The sequence below is a fragment of the Toxorhynchites rutilus genome, chromosome 3 (genome assembly GCF_029784135.1).
Source record: "Toxorhynchites rutilus septentrionalis strain SRP chromosome 3, ASM2978413v1, whole genome shotgun sequence".
NCBI lineage: Eukaryota > Metazoa > Arthropoda > Insecta > Diptera > Culicidae > Toxorhynchites > Toxorhynchites rutilus.
Window position 1 is genome coordinate 25,432,070 of NC_073746.1, and position 26,430 is coordinate 25,458,499.

General features: G+C 39.0%; 1 protein-coding gene across 10 annotated transcripts in view; it reads right to left on the reverse strand.

Moving 5' to 3' along the window:
• Window positions 1–3,150: 3,150 nt before the first annotated feature.
• The window catches only part of LOC129775328 (dual specificity tyrosine-phosphorylation-regulated kinase 2), a 44,194-nt gene continuing 20,914 nt past the window's right edge, over window positions 3,151–26,430 (reverse strand). For 6 of the 10 annotated variants that reach the window (XM_055779949.1, XM_055779946.1, XM_055779943.1 and 3 more), the window contains exons 3-4: window positions 14,464–16,754; window positions 3,151–8,923 (exon numbers count right to left, since the gene is read on the reverse strand). In XM_055779949.1, coding sequence (XP_055635924.1) covers window positions 8,886–8,923; window positions 14,464–16,501 — 2,076 coding nt within the window. In that variant the 5' untranslated portion in view covers window positions 16,502–16,754 and the 3' untranslated portion in view covers window positions 3,151–8,885. Of the gene's footprint in view, window positions 8,966–14,463; window positions 16,755–26,430 lie in introns of all 10 variants that reach the window. The other 4 variants (XR_008742928.1, XM_055779952.1, XM_055779950.1 and 1 more) reach the window with 4 other exon arrangements.

A 26,430-nucleotide genomic window follows, 5' to 3' on the forward strand; every position in this document is an offset into this window, starting at 1 on the left:
AAATACCCCCGACTTGCATGTTTTGACAAAGCGGATTCCCCCAGGCACATTTATTTTGAAGTCCGTGTTAGGGAAACACAGCTCAGTGGGAACAAAAATACCCCCGACTTGCGGATTTCCACAGGTACATCGATTTTGAAGTCTGTGTAGGGGAAACCGTAAATCGGGCCAATCAAAACTTGACAGTAGGAAGTTCTTCCAGTTTTCATGAGTTTAAACCGTTTAGAGATTAGCGAACTGCAATGTATAGCATATCAAACAAATCTTAGAGAATTTCCGATTCGATTGGTATGCAAATCATGAGAATTCGTTCACAGTGAAAATAGTTATTAACGTTAACTTTATTTCATAAAAACGTGACCTGTTTTCTGATTTGGCACCCTTCCTGAAAGGCGTAGTTCTACGTCAAAACGGTACGTCTAACGACGAGAAGTATGTGAAGATGAATTTTGGACACTCCCATAGCTGAAATTCTATAAGGCCACTGTCAGAGGAGATGTGCCTAGCAAATTTATGTTCGTTTTCGTTGATAAAGTTGCCAGGAAATTATTGTCTTGTCAAGGGATTTGCAACTGTGGACTCAAAAATGTATAGAAAAGAGTTCCTGCGGAAACGTTTCCTTCCGTTTATTAAGGCTCATTAAGATCATGTCCGGTGAAGTTTTGGCCAGATTTGGCAAGCTGCCACTACGGTGCAGAGGAGTTTCTGTGGTACCGTGACAATGGGGTCGAAAATAGCCTAAATTCAAAAAACGGATTGAAACAAAGTTTCATTACAGTGTCCTATGTTTAAAATAACGATCCTTTAAGACACGTGTTTTCAACGAATTTTTGTACTAAATATTGACATCTTCAATTTCTGGGAATAAAATTAGTATCCTACAATATAATTTTGTCACCTTTCATTCAGTATTTATGATGTTTATGTGTTTGTGCGAAGTTGTGATATTTTGTGAAACATGGATGTGATATGTAGAAATTGAGATTCTTAGATTTATGCAACCATCAGTGGCTCATCAACATTTATTTCTTTCCAAACAAGGCCTTTTCGGATCAAAGATCACGCTGCTTCGTAACGGTTTTTCATTATTTTCGTTCGACATATATTTGTTTTCTCTATACATACTTTTGTTTCACTTACAATATAGTTCACTTTCTTGCATCATTGCTAAACTTATAATTCTCTCGCGTCCACCCGACAACGAAGCGAAAGTTTTTTTTATTTATTCGTTCCAATTGTGGTCTACAACAGCATTAATATTCACTTCAAATGGTTACCATTTCACTATATCCTATACACAAGTCGCTGGGGTATATTTTGTAGAGAGATGTTTAAATACATGCAAGATCTATCACTCATCCACCTGCAGCGCACGAACTTGTGGTTCAAATATTTGATTTGCGCCCGAACAATATCCGAAATAATGGATTGGTTTGACTTTTTGTGAAAAAGGAACATCATAAATGAGAAAATATGCGCTTCAAGTTTTAGGTTATTAGGTACCCCAAATAAGTGATAATAATAATAATCGCCAAACCAAGAGAAACTCTGTCCTTCTGTCAACCACGATTTTTCAACAATTGGAAGTTCAATTTTGCCTCGAGTTTTACTTTTCTTTATTTGTTGTTATCTACAAGTATTTATGTTTATAGTTTAGATTTTTTGTTTTTTTTACTAGTAATACAGTCCTTTTGTTATTTTACTCCTCGCATTTTAGTGTGCCCACAAACAAATGCGAGTCTAGTCAGTATTCGCCTTTGATCAGTTGTCTTCTCTGCAATAGACTTTCATTGAGAGAATGATACGATTCAGCTATATACTTGCAGGTGACAGACTACTCTGTTGTGTTTACAGTTCGAGAATAATTTACAATATATCTTGTGTTGCTTTACAAAAAATTTGTGACAAATGTCTGATGACAACGCGGCGGCGCCCGTGGATTGTGTTTGGATGCATGAGTGGATGATTTGTGCAGGCGTGTTTGTGGTGTGATTTGTATGAGTAGTGAGTGTTTCAATGTGAAAAGATGACAAACTTGTGAAAGAAAATTGAACACAGTGTGTTGAGCTAAAACATATGGGATGTACGATAAATACAATGAAAACTGACACGTTCAATTTCATGGTTAATTGATTTTTTTCTATTATAGAGGTTCTAACCTACACAGCTCATTCGTCTCTAGCCTTTGAATAAACCAATTAGAAGATCAATCAATGGAGGGTCCGGGGATTGAACGCAATCATATTTGGGTGCGAGGATCACCTTCAATTTTATGAGAATTTGACTCGATGGTATTCCATCTACGAATGTGTAGGCCCGTGTACAAATTATGGTTGCTAATTTCTCTTTTTATTTAGAGAACCTATTCTAAAGAGGAAATCTTTCATAATGAGCACAAATGTGATTGTGATACACAAATTAGTGTAGTTGTCGTGGATGTTGGCTACAGTGTTTCGCTTGTGATAAGAATGGGGCGATGCGTTTCTTTGCTAGTGTTTTTTTTTTGTTTATATTATTTATTGATTGGCAGTTGGTTTGCTTACATTTGCTAGTTCTTTAAGTTATTTGTGTGTCTTATTTATTCCTGCGCTTTTATTATGTGTATTGTAGAAATTAGCTTGCTCCAAACATTAGTGACTTTACAAGGTTCTCGGTAAATGCGCACTCCATAGTCATTCCAAGCATCAAATCATGCGAAAAAAAACTCGATTTGCATCACTATTTTTGGTGAGCCAGTACGAAACTTTCATCCAAATCATCGATACATCTGTTTATGGAATTGTCTTGAAACAAAACGATCTTCTAGTTCCAGTCTAACAACTAACAACACTAACAAGGGCTCTGCAAAGTTATTGTTGTCCTGGATATATATATATATATATATATATATATATATATATATATATATATATATATATATATATATATATATATATATATATATATATATATATATATATATATATATATATATATATATATATATATATATATATATATATATATATATATATATATATATATATATATATATATATATATATATATATATATATATATATATATATATATATATATATATATATATATATATATATATATATATATATATATATATATATATATATATATATATATATATATATATATATATATATATATATATATGATCATATCACTTTTTACCGCCAAATGAACTTCACGGCATATTGAAAGGACCCCTCTCTCATATTGAATTCGTTTCTCTCTCTCTCTCTCTCTATCATTTGCAAATTTGTGGATGAATTCACGGTGGGTAAAGAATGAAGCCATCTATTAAGGGTGTAACTACTTTTTTGCATCAGAAATCAAGTTGTCGTTTCTTTTCATATGGACGTTAAAATAAGTTTGCGTACGCGGGCAACGAGGTACATGTCAGGATGGAGTAGTAGTGGTAGAGTGAAGTCAGGTTGAATGAAGAGTCAGATTTGTATACTTGCGTCACGCCAATTGGAACAACCATTTGCTTCAACTACAAATGAATTGATGAACGTTGGGAACGAGAATAACTGATGAACGAATCATGTTTGGCAGAGATTGCCTTCAATGTGATTCAGTAGCAAGAGAAGGAGGACGTTTATGGAATTAGTCCTGCTCAAAGCGAACAACTGAAAGGAGAGTTAATTTTCATGTTTCGTTTTCGGAAATGTTGGACCCTAGTAACAATAAAAGCATCAACAAATTGAAATAGAGCTTCTTGAGGTCACTGGTAAACGACTGGACTAAGTGTCCCATCGCGGTCCGATTGGGGTACGGGTAACCATAGTGAAGATTGGATAACCAAACAGAACTGTGCACGATGGTCCTCCGTCGAGACAGGAGGTTGGTGCACGCCCTGCAAGCCATCCGAAAAAGTGAAACGCACATGAAAATTCACAAAACATTCTTGACATGACAATCGGACTAGAACGACACAAAAAACACGGACTAAAGATTGGAAACACAAACCTCTTAACGAGTACCCGAATTCTTTCGGAAAAAATAGTACCCGCAATTTCAACATCGTAGCGCTGCAGGAGGTGTCCTGGAAAGGCTCGGTGGTGCGATCGTTTCAAGGTGGCTAACCATCTACCAGAGCTGCGGCAACACACACGAGATGGGTACAGCTTTCATCGTGATGGGGGAGATGCAGAAACTAGTGGCCAATCAACGAAAGAATTTGTAGACTAAGGGTGGGTTTAGACTAGTGATAAATTTCATGTGAAGAAATATGATGAGATTTATAGAAATTGCATCAACCGTTTACACTAGCGTGAACTTCTATAATGAATATATTCATATTTTCGGTGAATTTATTCACCTAAAGTAGAACTGCATCCAGCTTTAGTGATTTCTCACCAGTGAGAAATTCACAAGCGTTTACATATGCTGAATTTATTCAAGTTATATATACCTCGAATAAGTGTATCATATTTATTCTCACCCGTTTACACCTATTTTCACGTGAATAAATCCATCTATAGCTATAGATCTCCCTAATGTAAACCCGCCATAAAGATGCAAGGCCACTTCTTCAAAATCAGCATTATCAACGTCCACAGCCCCATCTAGCTGGCACCGATGACGAAAAAGAAGAATTTAAGACGCAGCTAGAACGTGAATACGATCGATGTCCAAAACACAACATCAAAATCTTCATCGGTGATTTGACCAAGAGGAGAAATTCAGACCGGTAATTGGTAGGTACAGCGCCCATCCGCAAACCAACGAAAACGGCCCAAGACTTATCGACTTCGCTGCCTTCAAGAACATGGCCATAAAGGGTGGAACGACCAAAAAGTGCTTAACTTCAACGAAAAAAATGGGAACCCCTATTGTTGTTGGCACAGGTGTGTAGAATGATGTGCCTACTTACTTTTCGGCGCACGCTCTTCAGTTGTCAAAATTGCCTCCACGAAAGAGAATTTCCGCTTCTGTCGTATAATCAGTTAGCGAAAACGCTCAATTTGCGGTGTCAAAAGTGATTCGAGTGTTTGGGGAGAGTTTGACCACAACTCGGAAGCCTGGATGTGGAGGAAACCGCATCCCGACGGTCGAACAGACAATCAAAGCGGTGAAGAGGACATACACGAGGAATCCAAACTTATCGATCAGGGATGTGGCAGATAAAGTCGGAGGGTCCCAGCAAACATTAAATCGTATAATTTTGCAAGTGCCAAGTCTTACAAGAAATCCGAATAAATCATAATCGCATATAATATCAATCGAAGTATGTATCGTGTATATTTGTAATCACATAAAATATCGGATTCATGACCTGTTGCTCGACGCCGGATCAGATTTTTACATTTTTACACACCACATCTTCATCGACTTCATGATCGCATGTAATACAATCGACCGACGACAGCTATGGAAAATCATGGACGAACACGGGTTTCCCCGAAAGCTTACAAGACTGCTTCAGGCAACGATGAACGGTGTGCGGTACATTGTGCTAATCTCAGGCGATCTGTCGAAATCGTTTGAGACTCCCAGGGAATTTAGACATGCCGATGGACCCCCATGTTGTCTTCCAACGTAGTGCTGGAAGATGTTATGCGGAGAGCAGGCCGGGGACGATTTTCAACAAGGTTAGTCAGTTTACACAGTGCATTCAAAAAGTTCCGGGACTACCGCACGCTTAAATCGGGAAGTGGCGCTATCTCTACTTCAACGCGCGAACTACTTTCCGCCAAAGTCTGGCCAGCTACCGTTCAAATTTCAAACCGCTATCTCGATTCAGTAGCTAGTTTTGGCTGATAAGAGTAACACAGTGATTTTTTGTCGCGAAACAATTTTAATTATGGAGCAGAGAGTTGCCATCAAAATTTGTTTTAAATTGAAGAAAACTCCAAACGAAACCCTCGCATTGTTACAAACCGCGTATGGAATTGGATGTCTTAGTCGTAGTAAAGTGTTCGAGTGGTATGCGCGTTTCAAAGCCGGTCGGGAGTCGTTGGTCCACTCCACTTCCACTTCCTCCACTTGCGCCACTGATGGGAACATCGAGCGAGTGCGCGTTGCTGTGGCCTCCAATGCACGTGCTAATGTTGAAATGTTGGCCGACGAGTTAAACATCAGCGAGGGAAGTGTTCACACCATCCTAACCAAAAATCTGGCGCAACTCTACGGCGAACACAGCATCCAAAAAGTCGCCAGGGGTGGACAACTGCGATGGGCAGGGCATGTTGCAAGATTGGCGGACAGTAGCCCTGCAAGGATGGTGTTCACGTCGAATCAGATGGGAACAAGAAGAAGAGGAGTCCATCGAGAAAGGTGGTTGGACCAGATAAAACAGAACTTTGCAAAATCGATGCAGCCGGGAATTGAATAACTGCAGCAATGGACCGGGTTCATTGGTAGAACATTGGACAAGATCAAATCTCTTCATGGGATGTAGCACCCATCATCATGACGAATCTTCGATTCGAAACAATCATAATGGGGCCCATTAATTTTTTCAACGGTACGGTGCAGCACGACGGTTCACACGACGAATATCGTCCAAGCGTGGTGTCTGGAGAATTTGACTGATTTTCTCCATAAAGCTTTGCGCCTTCCCAGCCCCCCGAAACTTAATCCCCTGGACTTTTATGTATGTTCGAACATGCGGGCCAATCAGAGCGAACATAAAGTAAGCCTTATAGACCAATCTGAAAAGCTCATTTCCAAAATCTGGGACAAGATGCCGATGGACCAGGTGTGTGCCGCGTGCGATGCTTTTGTCTCAAGCGCGTCATACAGCACAAAAAGGAGGGCGGGAGCTAATACGTCGTAAAGGTTCTCAAAAAACTTTGCCTCAATAAACATTGACTCAGAAATGAATATCTTGTATTTTCATTTTTTAACACATTTCCAAATGTATACGAACTTATTGAACACCCTGTAGAATAGAGCCTCATCGGTATCGGCTTCAGAAAACTTAGAGCTCTCGTCTCAGAATTCAGATTGCTTTTTTCTGTCCAAATTCTATGTGTAGCTGTCATTCACTTTGTGGTGTTTCCGAAAGCATATAAAAATGAAACAAAATAATTTAGATAATATCGGATCATGACGGAATTCTTAACTTAGCTGGACTAAGAGTAAAACGGTGAATATAAACTTGAACTGGAAACATAGTGTGGGCTCGATTTTTAGATTCAATTCAGGTCGTAAAAAACTTTATTCCAACTGAAAAAATCCCCTTCAACCAATTTTACCAGTTCTCTGTCCGAACATTCGCGTAAAAGCTATTTTAGTGATATATCTCATTTGGTTCCTCCACTATCATAAAAGATTTTGTTTCTATCCCGAATATCTACTCTTCAAGATTCCCTAAAATGTATTTTCACAACATTTTCCTTTTATTCGTTGCATATTTTCTAATGTGATCATGCTGCTAGAGTTAAATGAGAATTCTGGTTTTTAGGTATTGATTTCGGAATTATCCTTAGCAATTGTCGCGCATCTTGAAGAAAACTATTCAAAGCTTTCAGACGAAAACTTAGTGGACGATGATAATGAAGACGCTTTCAGGCAATCAGATAAGACACTACCACGATTACTATTACGGGCTATTAGAGAGCAAAATGCCATCAGAGCGGAGCGGAGTAGATGCACAATGATGTGTGGAATAAAATGGTAGTAGCTCGGCAGTTTTGAAAAGAATGCGTTGATTCATACTTCTGTGTACGAAAAAAATGCCCAATTTCAGCTCAGTTTAACAAATGCAACAGCTCTCTATTCGTTCGGTAGAATTTTGCAGTCGATATGCGCGTGTACTCTACAGCCTTTTTTCTTTGTTTCATTGGAAAAGATTTACGCTGACAATATTTCTATGGATTACTGCACTTTGATACAAATGATTATTCTGCTTTTAGTTTGCGCTACTAAAATGTGTTCCACTAGCATTCGTTACATTTTAATTTTGTCGTCAACTTTTCTCATTTATTGTTGTTGAGTGTTTGTGTTGCTTCCTTCTGCGGAGCAATACACAAAATTGGAGTAATTCTCAGTCACAAGACATACGCACGCACACACACATCACATTGTTTCGCACTATGCGCTTCCCATTTAGCACTCGGCTCATTCCAGTACTCTACATTAGCCATTACAAAAAGTCACTATTAACTGATATAAATTCCATATTGGTTTTGTTTTTTTTTAGATTTTCACAGGTTCCTTCCTTAGCCGTGTCATATTAGTATAAAAACAAACTGTAAATGATGATTTCAAACTGTTTTGTTTAGCCGTTGTCCAGCGTCCGTTTTACAAATATCGCGCCCTTGCGACACACCAAGGCGCGGCGGTTTGGGTTATCCTCCTCCTCATCCCGCTATGGTACACTCATCCATCTTCGCATTTTGCTAATTATTTACCTATCCACTAGAGCAAATTAAATTACATTACCAATCTAGAATAAATTTATTACCTCCAACGTCAGATCCTATCAGTTAATGAGTGTTTTTCGCCTTTATGCTTATGTTATTTTACTTTCTTCTTCGTTAATTGTAATTAGGTATATTCTTTTTAATTGTCGTTTGTAGATTTTTTTTAAAAGCCTTCTCTACACACGCACAATCTCATTGCTGATGTCACATCTTCTTAGCTAACCCTACAAATTACACGACACGATGCATTTACTAACGTTAGTCCTGCGCTATCCATCCCCACAGCTGGTTTGGTTTGTTCCGGACCCCCTAAGATTTGATTTTTTTTTCCTGTTGCGTTCACACACGCACACAATCCTGTCAATCATAATCTCGATATGCTACTTTTGAAGTATACTCTGACAGCATCAATCACTCACTCGATAACGACCACTGTTGTTGTTGTTGTTGTTGTTTGTTGTTGGTTTTCCGACAAAATAGAGGGGTATAAAAAGTTCAACATAAAATATATGTTTCAGAATTTCGTCGCGGCGCTGCAAGCAAAGCTGCCTGGTTAGTTCGTTCTTAAGTGAAACCTGATTGGGAGTAAATATGAAGCATGAATGAGACGACGAATGATTTTTTTAAGGGAAAATACAGAGTTAGTCGGAGTCGCGTATGCGCATGAAAATGGTTAGAATGCAGAAGAAAATTGTACAAGATGCAGATATATTGAGTTGTTCAATGAGTTTTGTCGTTCAATAAAAGATGGCACTCTAAAAAGCTTTTGAAACCCAAAGTGGACGTATCACAGCATTATTATACAAGCAAACGAATTGAATATCGTTCTGAAATTCTTATTTTTGAAAAGAAAGAACCAATGCAAATTTATAAACGATTTCTAAAAATATATTGGAGATTATCAAAGTGAACGACGTATAGTGAGAACATCACGGACGAAATGTATGAAAAATACATAATATTGTTTTGAAGGGTCATTAATTTACTGAGAAATTCAGCAGAGATCCTAGATATCATTAGGCATTGTGAGAAATATTTTAGCTGAAATATAGGGATTAAGAAAGATATATGCACAATATGTGGCGCATTCGCTAAGGATGGATAAAATACGCATTCGAATGCGACTTGCCCAGCAGCAATTGAAGCCTTTTAGAATGGATACGAGTGGAATTGAGATCCTGTGACTGCATAAATGAAAATAAGATGTTAAGTAGTATGAACCCAATACTTTGGCTCCGATACAAAATAAATTACCTCCAAACTGGTGAAACAATGAGCTCAAATTATTATGGTAACCTTTTAGATCAGCTGGAAAAATTCGTGTGAAGAGAACTCATTTGCAGAACTATACAGAGAATCATTTTTCATCAAGACAACCAACTCACAGAGCTCGAAAAATCATCACGGAGATCAGTAAATTGGTGTAAGAATTGTTGCAACAGCCACACTACCCAAGATTTAGCTCTCTCTGATTCCCTCTAAAGCTCAAAAATATCACGGGAAATAAGTTTCATAGAACGATTCTAAATTCAGAATCACAGGAACAAATATATTGACGTTTATATTTTTTACTAGGATTCGTGAGATGATAAGATAAGATGTTACAGATTCATCACAATGTTCCACCAATGCAGTTCTCCAATTCATACCAAGACCTGTTCCACCTGGTTCAACCACTTCACTCGCGGGGTTCCTCTTTTCCTAGTCTCGCCGGATTCAATGCGAACACGTGTTCCGTGGGGCTGATGTCTGTGATTCTAGGAATACATCCTGCTCATCATGCCCGTCCGACCTTGAAGACTTTCTGGATGCTGGGTTCGCCGTAAAATTGGCTACGTGTTGCAGTGAAAGGGCACAACGCGAGGATGAATTGAAATCCATTGCCGAAGAGTTCTTTCAAATACCTTCTCAGGTTAGCCAAGAACATCCTCCGTCGCCATGTCAGGAAATTCAAGATAAATATATCAATCGTTTGATTTTTTTTTGATTGTCGAAAAGGGTTGCCTTCTCAGGTTACTCAGTTGTAACCTTCGTCGTCGGATGTTGAAATTGATGAATTACAAACTTTCTACATACTTTCGCCTTAATTCTACACGGTTGAGGGGTATATTCTGCCAGTTACTGCTTAGGCGGCGTAGTATCCACAGCCATTAAATTGCGCTGTGTTCTTCTCCGTCGGCTCCGTCGGAAATTCGAGCCCCACGTGTTGAAAAAAAATTCCCAAATAACGTCTTCCAGACGTTATGAAGAGCAGGCAGAAGAATTCATCGCCTGTGATTCTCGAAAGATTCCTACAGATCGCATGCCGTTACGATCCGCAACCCGTTTGTTGTCTGCTTTCAGAAAGCTTTAGAAGAGAGTCATACTTGCTCATTATTTCTGGCACTGGCATCTGTCGATGATACCATATGCGGCTTTGTAGTCGACGAAGATTTGCTGCGTAGGAATTGGTCCATCGCCGAGCAGCCGGCTATGAATCCGACCTGATAATTTCCCACAAAACTGCTTATTTATTTATTTATTTTAGCTTAACTTATTTACAACATGGCCTGACAACTCGTCCTCACCATATCCTATTGCACTTGGTCTAACCACCTTGCTCGCTGCGCTCCTCGTCTTCTCGTACTAGCCAGATTCCCAATGAACACAATTTTTGCAGGATAGTTGGCCAACATTCTTGCATCATGTCCTGCCCAACGTATCCTTCCAGCTTAGATCACTTTTTGAATACTGGGTTAGCCGGTGAGTTGCGTGAGCACGTGGTTATTAGGTTCATTTTTCGGCTCCATACGCCGTCCTCCTGCACACCGCCGAAGCGCTCGCAGATCCTCTTCGAGTATTCTCCACGTTTCGTGCCCGTAGAGGACAACTGGTCTTATGAGCGTTTTGTACAGAGAACATTTCACACGACTGCTAAGTCTGTTTAACCTCAAGTGTTTGTGGAGATCATAGTATGTACGACTCCCATTGATAATGCGTCTTCGGATCTCGCGGCTGGTATCATTGTCAGACGTTACCATTGAGCCAAGATACCAAGGTACCTACCTCGAACTCATCGTCGTCAATCACTACACTTGTACCTAATCGGGTCCTGTCGTGCTCGGAGCCGGTCCAACTCTTTCTGCTTCGTACTTATGTCTGGTGTAATGTTCAGCTATCGTCTCAAATTTTCTGCCGACAATGTCTACGTTATCAGTGAAGTAGATAAATTGACTGGATCTGTTGAGAATCGTACCACGTAAGTTTAACGCCGCAATGTTCAACAGTTGGCAAGAGAGACCATACGCTTGGGGAAGCAGGACTCGAATGAATCAGATAATCTACCCGATACACAACACACAACACTGTATTCTATCCATTCCATGCCTTAATCAGTCTTGTCCGCTTCCCGAGGAAGCCGTTTTCATCCATGTTTCTTCATAGCTCTTTTGGTGTAATTGAATCATATACAGCTTTGAAGTTTAATAGATGGTGCGTTGGGACTCTGTATTCACGGCATTTCTGGAGGGTCTGCCGCAAGACGAAGATTTGGTCAGTAGTAGACCGAATCTGTTTGTCAGTGGCCATAGACGACGGAATATGATTTGGGAAAGCATTTTTTAGGCGGCATTCAGGACGATGATTGCACGAAAGTTTTTACAGTCTAGTTTGTCGCCTTTTCTTGAAGATAAGGTAAATAACCCCACTCCTCCGAAAGCTGTTTTGTTTCCCAAATTCTGACAATCAGTTAATGCAGACAATTAACCAACTTTTTCGGGCCCGTCTTGACAAGTTCTGCTTCGATGCCATCTTTTCCAGTTGAGCTGTTTTATGGCATTCTTAACTTCATCTATCGTTGGGGGGTGGTCATCTTCATCTTCAACATTTACTGCACCAACGTAATCGCATCCATCGTTATCTTGGGCCTGTACGCTATTCAGATGTTCAACGAACTGCTGCCTCCACTTTCGGTCATATAAAGTTCGTTCGTCGGGATAGTCTCATCCTTATCCGGGATACATTGAGTTTCCGGCAGAACTTTCGCGTATCATGAGAACAGTGCAACTGTTCGAGTTCTTCGCACCTAAAGAGCTGGGTTTGCTGTCTCCGATTCTGCCTATACCGTTCCACGCTCCCGCGCATCGTTCTACTCGTGTAACACTCGATGACACTCGTCATCGAACCACTCATACCATCGTCTTTGTTCCACGTGCACTAGAATGTTCTCCGCTACTCTGTTTATGGCTGTTTCAATCATGCCCCAACAGTCCTCAAGAGGAGTTTCGTTAATTCGATCCTCTTCCAGCAGTGCGCAGTACAAATGCGCATAGTTTTCGGCGACATCTGCTTGTTTCAGTCGTTTAAGATTGTACCATCACGGGTATCGGTACCGAATGTTGTTCAAAACGGAGAGTTTTGGACGCTTCTTAATCATCACTAGGTAATGGTTCGAGTCGATGTTACCGGCTCGATAAATTCTGACGTAAGTATGGCCGAGAAATACCGACCGTCTATAAGAACGTGGTCAATCTGAGATTCTATTTGATTTGATGACCTTCAGGTGTATTGGTGGAAGAATTTATGTTGGGAGAGGGTACTGCGTATGGCCATATTCTTAGAGGTGGCAAAATCGATCAGTTTTCATTTCTTAACTGTTGTGCACTGTACATACCAGTTACTCCTTTTACCTGAACACTTAAATCTCCGATGATGATCTTGATGTCATGTTTTGGGCAGCGACCCATTCCAACCAAACGCTTCTGCATATTACCCATCACAATGAAGCTGTGCTTTGTTCGTTTGTATTGCCGCAGCTATGGTAGAAGATGCTTGGAAGGTGAAAACTGGTTGCTGTTGGCGATAAGTGGCGAAAGAGGATTATTGTAGTCATGATTTAGGTTCATGATTGCAATATAGTTATTGTCACCCTTTTCAGGGATGGGACAGATTAGCCTTTCTTGGCTAATCTGTCCCATCCCTGTTGGAAGTCCCAGATACTGACTGTCAATCGGTAGATAGTATAAATTTTGCTGGACCTCCTCACCAGTTGCGGTCCTGGTTGTGGTTCTTTAGCTAGTTAATAACATCCTTAATATCACTAATCGCAAGGTAGTCATTGTTCACTGCACCGGTGTAATACTCTTCAACGCAGTCTTGTTTTGACGGTTAGGATTGAAATGAAAATTTTCTTCCAAACTTCGCGGTCGGTGGTAACTACGATTGCATTAAATTTGAACAGTTGGTCTTCTCTCTGCGCGCTATATATTGACATTAAAGTAAATAATTATGTGAGCCATAAAATGATTTTTCAAACCATGGAATCATGTTTTTCTCATTGAACGACAAAATTTATTCAACAACCCAGTATATGAATTTTGGGGAGATCATCAACGAGGACGAAAAGGGGAAATTTATAGTCAACCAGGTCTTCCTCGAGTTGCGTTTGATATGCTAATACCCATAACAGCACCAAAGTGGGTTGAAAAGTGATTCCGGCTATCACCGAACCGGAAAAGTCGCAGCTCGATTTTCGTAAGGCGTCACTTGTCAAAGAATCCAAAACACACAGATTTTGATGTGACACCTTTATTTTTTTTGCGCTATCTCTCAATCGCTCATTCATTCGTTTGGGGTCAATAAAACAAAGAATAGCGGAATGTCGGGATGTGGAGATTTCGTTTTCAGTCGGCTCCGGATTAGAAGATATATGGAATATATGGATTAGATGCATAGTTGAACGCGCGAATACCCAATGATTGACATACCCCCAAAAAGCAGTAATCGTAATCGAGATGAGTGAATCTGATCTGTTTAGTTGTTGGGAGGGTTGTGATTGACGCTTCTTGTCCAGTCGAAATTGCTAGTAGTGGTGCACGTATGATTCAGGACATGTTACAAAACACAGAGGACAGTTGTAGAGAGCATAAAACATCGGAGTACGGATGGATTGTATCTGGATAGAAGTAGCATACATGTTTGGTAGTAGCACAGAGACGACAATGACGGCATACGAGGATCAACGACAAACGCGCACAGCAGCATTAGGCACAACACAATGTGCGCCCTGAAGAGGTGAAGAATTAACTAAACTTACCATAGTCGACGAAGGAAGTGGTTGCAAGACCCGGATTGGATGTTAACGAGGATGCCGCTTGCGGAGAGTTGAGAAGTCTTTTCTTGTCATTTGGGTTGTACGGAATATCGATGATGGTGGTCGCTGCCGACCGACCAAGCGTTCCTCCACCTCCTCCCACCATTCCAACGCCACCCATAGCTCCTACGCTACCACTCACCGCTGGAATGCTGATCGCTGAAGAAGTAAGCGAAGCCGACTGCAGGGACTGTAGCGAGCTGGAGTTCCCATGGTGGGACGCCACCAGGGAGTTGCAAGTGGATGTGGTCACTAGGGATGATGCCTGCTGGTCCGCGTACGCGTACGCGATATTCAGTACTTTATTTATATGGCTATTTTGACAGTTGCTTGATGTGGAAGGACTACTGGTGGTGGTGATGGTCGCCACATTCGGCGACGGAGGCAGTAATCGTCGGAACCAGAAATGATTTAACGCCGTGTCCGGAGTCATGCGCAATGCTGGGTCCCACCGTAAGCAGCGTTCGATAAAGTTGAGGAAAAGTGGATCATCACATCCATTAAGTGCCTTTACCAAACTACGAGATCCAGGTGGTCCTCTAAGTTTTCCCCGACGGGAAAAGCCACCCGTTAGTATATTGATCCCATTGTCTGTAGTCTTAACGTTACAGTACCGGGGATAGCCTTTAGCAGAGATGAAGTTTTTCGCTCGTTTAGAATTCTCGAGGATTTTCTTCGGAGGCATACCTATGAGCTCGATGATACAAGCCAGCTGATCCGCTTCGTCTTCCCCAGGTAGAAGTGCGAATCCGGTGAATAGTTCAGCGAGTATACAGCCAAGAGACCACATATCGATCCCCATGTCGTACTTAGCACCCAGAATAACCTCTGGCGCCCGGTAGAACCTCGACTGGATGTAGGTATAGACCCGTTGATGCTCGAAACAAGATGAGCCGAAATCGATCACTTTGATACCGGAGCGTCCCTGCTGCTTTAGCAACACATTCTCCGGTTTCATATCACAATGAATAATCTTATTCTTAAACAGCGCATCCAAGCACTTTAGCAGAGAGTGAGCAAATTTTCTAACCAGCTGTATGCTGAATCCCTGGAATTTGTTCTTTTTGATTAGCTCGTACAGATTGATGTACAGCAGCTCGAACGTGATGCACATGTGGTTTCGAAAAACGAAATAATCGTACATGTGTATTATATTCATCGAATTCATTCGATCCTGCGATCGCAGATGTTTCAGGATTCGTATCTCTTCTTGAGCTTGCCTATGGAACCGTTTCTCATTTCGTACCATTTTGAGCGCCACATGCTGGTGATTTTTGTGATCGTATGCTTTCACCACCTGTCCGAAACTGCCCTTGCCGATAATCTTCAGCACCTCGTAACGATACGCGACATGGTCATGCGCAATATGAATGTACGATCCTTGCTCATTGTCGTACTCTGAGTTACTGATACCTCTCCTCTTCTTAGCATTCGCGCCTATGAAATAAATTTTGGGATACTGGTAGATCTCATGGTGCTCGTATTGGGTCAACTTATCCATATACAACAGCATCACTTCCTGGGGCGTCTTATATTTGGCCCTCTCGTATTCTTCCCCCGTGCCGCTTGCTGCGCTGCCAATCCCACTGCTACTACTACTACTGAGCTTGTCACTCGATGGAGCCTTATTGCTATTGTTGTCATTACTGTATAGGCTACTGCTACTGCTATTGCTCTGATAGTTGTTGTTGTGCTGCTGTTGATGTTGATGTTGTTGTTGTTGCTGCTGATGTTGCTGCTGCTGCTGTACAGCGGCTGCGGCAGCGGCCGCAAACAGTGCACTCGACGGGTTGCTCACCGCTGCCGCAACAGCGGCTGCCGTTGTAGCCGAAGCTAGCTGTGACGGAGTCATAGTGATCGACTTGTCCGACATGAGTGATACGGCGGCCACCGCCGATGAGGATGACGAAGCTGCTGCCGCGATACAACCATTCGCATCACCGCCGGTCGTTGTTGTCGTTTTGAACGTTATACTAGTCATGATGCGTTGTTCAATTTTCTACAGTTCAGTTGTTGTTGTTAGAGTTGAGCGCGGTTTTGAATCCACTAATCTGTTCCCATTCAGATGTTTTTGCATGCCTTAAAAACTAGATATCACAAGGGAACCTCCTCTGTAGCGAGCAAATATGGTTTATGTCACGAACGTGTCTTCTGAATTGGTTGTTTGCTTCCTCTATTTGCACGTCAATTTGATTCATTCAAATCGCCTCCATTCACTATTGTGAAGCATGCATCTGAAACGGAACAAAGTAGATAATGAAAAATCAGTTAACGTATTGTAAATTTGCTGTTTGGTTTTATATTGTTCGTTATGTTTACTATGGAAGTTATCCTTCATTGACACCCCGCATTGAGAGCTCGGCTCTATCCAGTATGGGTTATATTGGGACACATGTTTGAAGCTGGCGTGTGAATTTCGTGCACTCACCCAAACATTTTTTGATTGGACTATTAATTTATGTTTCCCTACTCTTCGATCAGTTCAAAAACCTTCGAGTTCGTTCCCTGGAAAACTTTCGAAATTCCCCACACCGTACTGTACTGTTCTTCTTCTTCTTCTTCATCAATGGCACTAACGTTCGTAGAGGAACTTCGCCGTCTCAGCGTAGTATTACTTGCGTCATTTTTTATTAGTACTTAGTTGAGATTTCTATGCCAAATAACACGCCTTGAACGCATTCTGAATGGCAAGCTCTAGAATACGCGTGATCACAGTGCAAGTCGGAGGAAATTTCTTTGACGAAAAATTCCCCCGACCAGAACGGGAATCGAACCCGAACACCCGGCATGTTAGTTATGACGCTAACTACTCGGCCACGGGAGCACACACTGTACTGTTCTAACCCATGCTAATCGGATCTCGCCCCATTGGTATTGGTATACAAACCGCGCATGAACCTCTCTCAATGGAGCTGTTTTTGTCCTATACTCAAGGCTTACCCGCCTCGCTACTTCACACGTGTTTTTTGACGCAGGATTACGTCTTTCGGGAACATATTGGGGGTACAAATTGAAAAATGAAAATCGATCGCATCGTAAAGAATGTCCAATTTGTAACAGATTTTTGCGTTAATTTATTCCAGCACTCCATAATGATTTTTTTTACATTGAATAAAATAATATACAGTGCCTCAAATTCGTAATCGTACTCCACCGTGCAGATCTCTTTTCCCTCGTTTTGGAAGTCGAAAACAAACTTTCGGAACATTCTATTTAGGTAAAGTCATATTGTCATATGATAGCTAAAAGGTTTGCTATCTATTTTCAGAAGAATTGTTTTTATTTCTCTGAAAATGGCGAATGTAGGGCTAATGTATGAAAACTGACTCCAACTCATAATTGTACGCTGGTTGAAATCTCAACTCGATTTCGAAGGTGTTGGCCAACTTCAGAATTCCATCATTCGAATGGAATCCCTTGTTCATTGCAACTATTTTTAGCTGTGTTTAGCCGTTATCTACGAGTTTTTTGGTGTATCCGGAAGGAATACCATAATGTTTTTTTTCAAATCGTTATTTTTAGAAATTTGATGGTTTCTAAATCTCCTACACAGATAACTTCCTTAGTTTTATACTGGGATTGATGTCGGAAGATTGTGAAGGAATATTAATAACTTTTGAGCAACTGTAATGTAACCATGTGCGAATATTACATGCCTTATGCTGTGGGTCATTATCGTAGTAAAACTTGAATCCTCGATTCCATCCCATTTTGTTGACATATTGCCTTAAATTTCCTTCAGGATGTTTAAGTAAACATTCTGATCCATTACACCATCGATGAAAACTAAATTGCCCATACATGCGCCCTCATACCTTCCCTCCACCACCACCATGTTTAAACGTTGCTTTCAGATTTTTTTATGTTTAATTCATCGTTTGGCTTGCCCCATACGAAACGATAGTCATCGGAGCCAAAAATATTAACTTTGGACTCATCTACGGAAGTAACATCTTACCAGTAAGACATTGATATGTTTCATGCTACAGGGAAACTTCGATATAACGTACACTCGTTATAACGTACCCTCGATATAACGTTACTCGATATAACGTACACATTTTCAAAGTCCAAATGAATCATTTTTTGAATGCACCCATACCTCGCTATACGGCCGCTCTTTATACGGCATTTCGCTCTAACGGCTCTCTTCAATTCAGACAGGTTTTTGATTTACGGCCTAAAATGTTTCGTTATAACGGCAAAAAAAATTGAGGATTGATTCAAAATCACTTTTGTACAGAAGTGAAAAAATATTTGCTAGACAATAACTCAAGCAACAACAAAATTAGGTGTGTATACATACATATATTCCATATAACATGGAGTTGTTTAATTTTTGTTTATAGATTATTATTGTTGGTGTATGTATGTTGTATGTATTTTTGATTCAAATAAAATAAATTTTGATTAATTTAATTTTTGATTCAAATGAAATAAAAATAAAAAGATAAAATGCATTTTGGATGATAAACCATGTTAAATATTCAACAAATTTGGAACCGACCTGATTGAATTTGTATGAATTTGTATTAGAATAATTGATTCCTTATACGGCTTTTTGCTTTGCGGCCAAATTTCGTGGAACCTATCTAGGCCGTAAAGCGAGGTATGGGTGTATTGTTTTTCTGAAAAAACAATAAATTATATGTATTTTGATACTAAAGCTTGATTTGTACATTCAACCAATCTCGAAGTACAACTGTTTAGTGATTCCGGATTCTAAATGAATTAAATCTTAATCAACAGTATGAAGGGAAACATCATGAGAAAGGTTGGATTCGTCTTCTAGTTGAATTTATTCATTAACCTTGCTCAAACAGCAACACAATAAAGTAATATAAGTTACATTTCTGAGTTCTTTATTATGCTTCGATATAACGTACAATTCGATACAACGTACAATTTTGAAAGTAAAATGTACGTTATACCGAAGTTACCCTGTATTTGGAAAAATCAAATTGGAGTTACTGATTATTTTTTGGCTGAGAAACGGTTTGTTCCTCTGTGCTCAGGCATTCAAGTTGCCCTTCCTAGGCACATTACAAACTTTATGTTGCTCAATTTGGTTTTTTATCGATGGCTTAATGGATAAGAATGTTTACTTGAACACGTTGATATTTGAAGCAAAATGGTAACAAAATGGAATGGAATCGAGGATTCAAATTTTATCAAGACAATGACTCAGAGCACAAGACATAGAAAATGCACATGGTTAAATTACAATTGCTCAAAAGTTATTGATATTCCTCCACAATCTTTTGACATCATTCCCAGTAAATAACAAAGGAAGTTATATTTGTGGGAAATTTAGAAACCATCAAATTTCTAAAAATAACGCTTTTGATAACCACTTGATGGAAAAATTGTTAGATATTCCTTTCGAAAACACCAAAAAAAAACGTTGATAACGGCGTAAGACAGCTAAAGATAGTTGCAATGAACAAGGGATAATGATGGAATTCTGAAATTGGTCAACGCCTTCAAAATCGAGTTGAGATTTCAATCAGCGTACGAATATGAGTTTGAGTCAATTTTCATACATTAGCACATACAATCGCCATTCTTAGAAAATTAAGAACCGTTACTCTGAGAACAGATAGCAAACCTTTAAACTCTCGTATGACACTATGACTTTATCTAAATAGAATGTTCCGACAGCTTGTTTTCGATTTTCAAAAGAAGGGAAAAGAGATCTGCATGGTGGATAACGATTACGGATTTGAGTCACTGTATGTCATGAAACTATCAAAAAATTGAAAATTCTCAATCGTTATCCAAACGGAAGTATCGCGCTCTGATTTGCCGAAATCGAATATACAAGCTTCCTCTTTAGTCACAATTGTTCCATCAATCGATTTGAGCACTCCATAACAATTCATTGCAGTAAAAATGAATAAAATAATATATTTTATAAAACTATCATACAATATAAACATCTATCTCAATAGAAATCACGCGTTCTGATTGGTCGATTCGCAATAGCAATCAAAACCAAAGAAGCCTGAGGAAATCGTTATTATAAGTACATGCAAGTTGGAGGAATTTTAGTTCCCAGCGAAATATGTTTTACTAACACAGACTTCAAACCCAAGCTGCTTGGGGAAATCGGCATTGCAAATAGAGATGCCTAAATTTTTCGTTTATTCGATTATCGATTAATCGTGGGGCCATTTTTAAATATTCGATTCATTCGAATAATTGTCTTTCATTAAATGTAATTTTAAAATAAACATGGTGCAGAATAATGGCTTTTTAATGTAATGGTATTTCAGTATAGTTATTTATTTACCATTTCATTTTTTTTTGCGGATGATTGAGCACATCATGAAAATGATGCACAATATTTTTATTGCACCAACATACATTATTTTCTGTTCAAAATTATCTGTTCTTCGAATGTTGTTAAAATAGCAAATTCAGGGTGGCAACTTGATTTGTGTTTTGAAATTCCTGGGTTTTTTCCCGGTTTTCCTGATAGATTTTTTGAAAAATTCCTGGTTTTTAATATACATGCAAACACTCTACAAGTTTGCAAAACAAGATGAATTCCTTTTTTTCACTGTTGAAGATTGTCATAGAAGAAGAAATATAGTAAAACAAACAATAGAACTGTAAAAATGGGACAGAATTATTGAAAACAAAGTTAAATTAAATAAAACTCGCATATACAGGGAGAATGTTTGTTAAACGGTTTTATTAACTTGCCCTGTAACATGTAAAACATTCCGAAGAAAACGAAAGGAGGAATATAAATTTTAAAAAAGTAGTTTAATGGTTTCATTATACTAATACTAATACTAATATATATATACACTAATAATACAAATACTCTACTAAAAACTAGAAAATAAAAAAAATAAAAAAAACTTTTTAAGTTAAACGGTTTGTGATTAAACATAATAATAATACAGATGATGTACCAACAACTTAAAAATAATTAGGCAAGAAAGCAGTTATAGGTTATCACATCCACTCCTTCATTAAACTAGGGCATTGATGAGACTAAAATAAAAGTGTTTGTTCGCGTTCACGAGAGGTCTAAACCAGTCTAGAATGGCACAGACATATTAGTCCAAAGATATGTGTTCACAGTGAACTTCACACATTTTATTCGTGTGGTGGTGCAGTCTTGCTCACTCAAATGAGCAAGGTTTGTAGAGTCGAAAATAAAAAGCGTGTAGGTTGGTGCATGGAGGATGACACCTGTGTAATTTTTTATGGTTGTGTTTGTGGGAAGATGAAAAATCAAACTTGCGTCGATTTGAGATTCTGACTCTAGACGGGACTCAAGCGTCAAAGAAAGCTCCGTTGACTGATTGATGATTAATGTATATAAAACATACAGGTACACTGCATTTAAATAATAATTAAAAATACTAATCCCTCTGATTTTTCCTGGTTTTGTATGAAAATTCTCGGTTATTTCCCGGTTTTTTCCGGTGAAAAAAAATCGTGGCTATTTCCCGGTTGAGTTACCACCCTGCAGATTGTTTGAAAATTTCTGTTTGGTCCCTATAACTACTAGTTCAAAAGAAGTATATTTATAGAATTTTTGACCACTAGTATGGTATATTTTTCTTAGCATTCTGAATTTGAATATTACCCCTTTATTACGGGAGCTTAGACCACCTACTTCAATTACTTCTGCAGACGCTGAATTCTTCTTCTCAGTCTCCTCCACCATTAAGGGATTATTTTTATGCTTCAGCCGTAAATGGTTTAGCATATTCCATAAGTTTCGACAAAACGCCATGACGGTTAAAAAAATTTTGCACTGTATTTTTTAAAAAAAATTGGTTCCCTTCTCCATTAGAGACGAATGAACTCTCAGAGTTTAAAGTCTCTCTAATTCATTACCATTACCATTCTCCATTAATCGCGATTACTGTGATAATTATTCGATGTATTCATATTTTGATTTTTCATTATTCCATACAAAATGACTCGATTAAAATTGCAGATATTCGATTATTTCAATTAATCGAACGATTAACCAAAGTCTCTAATTGCAAATACATGCAAGACGTATTTGGTATTGCAAATAAGGCGAGTGATACGATTAATTCTAGCAAATGAATTGTAAATTTGAAACTTTAATGTTGGTTGCATCTCGAAATTTCATATCAATGACCGATGCATTGTAGAACGTTTAGCATAGTAAAATGGTATATAGTAGCGGTTGTGTGAAAAATAACTTCAAATATTGCGGGAATGCTTTGAAAATATACACCGCTCTCATCGGCGTTCAAAATCTGATTCGGGCATAAATTTCATGTTTACATTTCTGTAGAGAACTTATTGACGTAGTCCTCAGTTGCTGCCAGATTGCTAGACAATTTCTCGTCAGTAATATTGAGAACACGTATTTCGTATCTCTTAATGAATTTGTCAATGTTACCTTTACTCCCAAAATTACCCTCACCCACAAATTCGTTGAAAAAGTTAGCTGATTTAACTTGCAGCATTTCTCGACTTACCAGAATGTTGCGTTGTTTTTGTTGCAGAATCCAAAGATACAATGCTTCACCCACCTTCAAGTAACGAACTTGTGTGATGTGTTGTGAATAAAATAATGCAACAAAAATGGCAACATTCTCCATTATATTCACTTTACATCTTTGACAGGGTGTCGACTCGAAACTCAAAAAAAAATCCTGATATTCCCTGATCTTCCAGTAATTTTTCAGAAAAAATCCAGATGCATACCAGCAATCAAATTTTCTCATAGTTCTGTACGTATAGTTTTTAAAACATTTTGTCAGCTTAAACGATGAAATTTTCGAAGGTCTGTCGGATCAATTTCACGAGACTGCAAAACCCTCTTTTCTCCGACTTTCCTTGTCTTCTAGATAAAGAGAATGAGAATTTCGAGACCGACATTTATATTGATCTCCAAAGTGAAACATAGCATCATAAACTTGTCGCATAGCACAACCGTTTTAGTGCCACAGTCAAAACTTTCTCGAGTCGTTTTCCAGCCAATTTTTGATCGGAATCAATTACGGATACCAGTAACATCCCTTCGCATACCAGACGAAATTACAGGATTTGTCTGTCATAAAATGTTGATGAGTTTTTTGTATCCATCCATCATTGGTTGCACCATGTGAAATATTATGAATTGCACCTAAATTCAAAAGCTTCTCTTCTCCATTTTGAAAGTCTAGGCTTCCCTTCTCCTCTTCATCTCAAAATCTGACATTCAGATCTATTTGCAACCTCTTTGCAGACTTGTTCAAAGACTCGTCGAAACAAACGATAATGTATAGCTTGAAAATTGACTATGGAAATTGCCAAAAATCCATACTTTCGTCAAACTCGGCAAATACAACTTTTTTGTATCATTATCTTTCTGATTAGTGCAGTAATCAAAATTATAATCATCGGAATTGCATTTTTTCCAGATTGGTGACGAAATTCTCTGATATTCCCTGACATTTTATGAATTCCCTGACATTCTCTGATTTCAAGATTTTTCCAGGTAGTCGACACCCTGTTTGAACAGTGTAGATCAGGGATTCTCAAAGTTGTCGGTATCGGCCCCTCGGAATCAATGTCATGATCCCCGGGGTCGACATAAACGAAAACTGATTTGGGGGTCGACGACGTCTAGAGCCCTAAAATCATTTATTGATGAATAATTATATCACTTAACCAATTGCAAAATTTTTGGAATGGTAAGTATTTTGTATGAATAGGATAAAGGTAAAATTTTTAAAGAATTTCGGCTATAGGGGTCGATGAGTATCACTTCATTCTGGAACTCGTCACTAAAGGAACCAGGTGTATAGAAATTGAAGTATGAAAACATTTTAGACAATGCAAAAGTGTTGGAGTTGAGCTTTTTGTCGAGAATATAAAACCAAAACGAATGGTTTGGAAGCCCCGAGCTATGTTGACGAACCTGGTACTCGATTGATATTGATGTTGTTGTTCCATTGTTGTATAATTTGACAGCCGTACTCACACCACTATACAATGTCCGCCTCTTTATCTTTTTGTGGGAACCCAAATCTCAGTATGATGAACATTTATGGTGATAAGCTCCATCTCAACTTAACTTTTATTATCTTCGCTATTTGACTATCTGTGGAATGTTTATTCGAAGTCGCACTTATCAACTACGAATTCGATATCAAAGCAACCTGATGCTAAATTAAGTTCATTTGTGTTTAGTGTTTAGTGTTTAGACCAACAAGAAGAAAATGAATGAGCTGGTGATATGTATAAATACTCAATGAGTTGTAATATGTATAAATACTCAATAAAATATAACAAATACTCAAATACTCAAAACTGAGTATCACCAAACCCAAAACTGAGAGAAAAATAATTCGTTGGGTACTTTTCCCTAACCTTGCAGAAAAATTTTGAACAGAAGTACCAACCATAGAAAAAAAATCAAAATAAACCGTTTTAGCCAGGATTATAGCTTACTTTAACTGGTAGAGCAAACGATCTTGGGAATCAATATACATGTCATTTCAAAAAATGATATTATAAGAGATAACTGAATAGATGCTTGCACACTAACAAGCGTAATGCTTAGCAAAACGGCCCTTTTCAGGGCCACCAAATCATTATCAAAGAGTTGACCGATGTAATTTTTCAAACATATCTAAAATCAACATGCAACAGATAGCCTAATGAAATCATACGTCAACTATGCGGTCGTGTCTCGGAAACAACCCTCCTGTGATTTTTTTTCTCTATCTGTTGCCCTATTCCTTCTCGGTTATTCGTCATTCTTTGCCATGTGTATGGGTGGTACCAACTAAACACGCTAACGCATCCTTACAAGAGCAGCCGATGAACACAACGCGAGCCTTCGGCCAATTAAAGTGAGTTCACCGTCTGTTATTTTCCAATATTTACCTACACAGCTTCAACAAAAGCCAGGCCAGAGCTCTAGCTCGGAGGAAGCGAAAATCCAGAACATCCAAGAAACGGTCAAACACAAGGGGCAGCAGCAGCACAGACTAGCTGAGCGGACAAGAAGCAAAAAAGAACCTGTTTCTCCTCTCGTTCTGTGCCGGCCTGCCGGCTGCTGTTGCTGTTGTTCTTCTTCCCGGTCAGCTCAGAGCAGGCAGCTCTCGCAGGCAGTGCCATATACGAAGAGATCCCACACGATCAGATCGAAAAGACACAACAGAAGAACAGCAGACGAAGGGGGGGGGGGTGCGACAGCGGCCATAATGATGAAGAAGAAAGAGAATGAACTTATGACTCGATTGCTTTACTGCGAGCAACACGCTTAAACCTGAACTGACACTCCTGCCTCCTCTCCTCGACCGTTTCCACCCCACACACACGATATGAAGTCGTCCTTACTCTACCGGCCAGGTTCACCCACCTTCCATGTTCCCTTTTGCGTATTCGCTGGCCGCCCATTAAAGGTTTAATCTTTCTTGTTCAGCTCGAGCGCAAGTACACTTACCCCCCATCGACCGGATGTTTGATCCAAATTTGAGAAGTTTGGGCTTAACAGTGGCATTTATCATCTTCATCACTCTCGTTGCTTTTGTAGTCTAATTTATGATTTACAACGAGCAATTGACATAATCGGCATGTAAATACATTTCAGAATAGCGCCATGAAGGGCTCACTCTTAACCATCGAATGCGATGGACTAATTTTACCAAGAAAGTTTACTCGAAATTCAATCAAATCAATCGTGTGCCTTATGACTATTTTTACTGCAAGAATATGTTTCTCCTGCGATCCGCTGTCAGGATCTAAAGGGGAGAGCTGTAACCACAATGAAAATCAGATACACTCGCACTCGGAAATCATGACTTTGAAAAACCTAATTCCAGTTGAATAATCTTTTCATTGCTTTCATATCTTTGTTCAACACGCGATCAATTTGATTACTTGGATATCTGAGCCAAAAATAACCATCAGGCT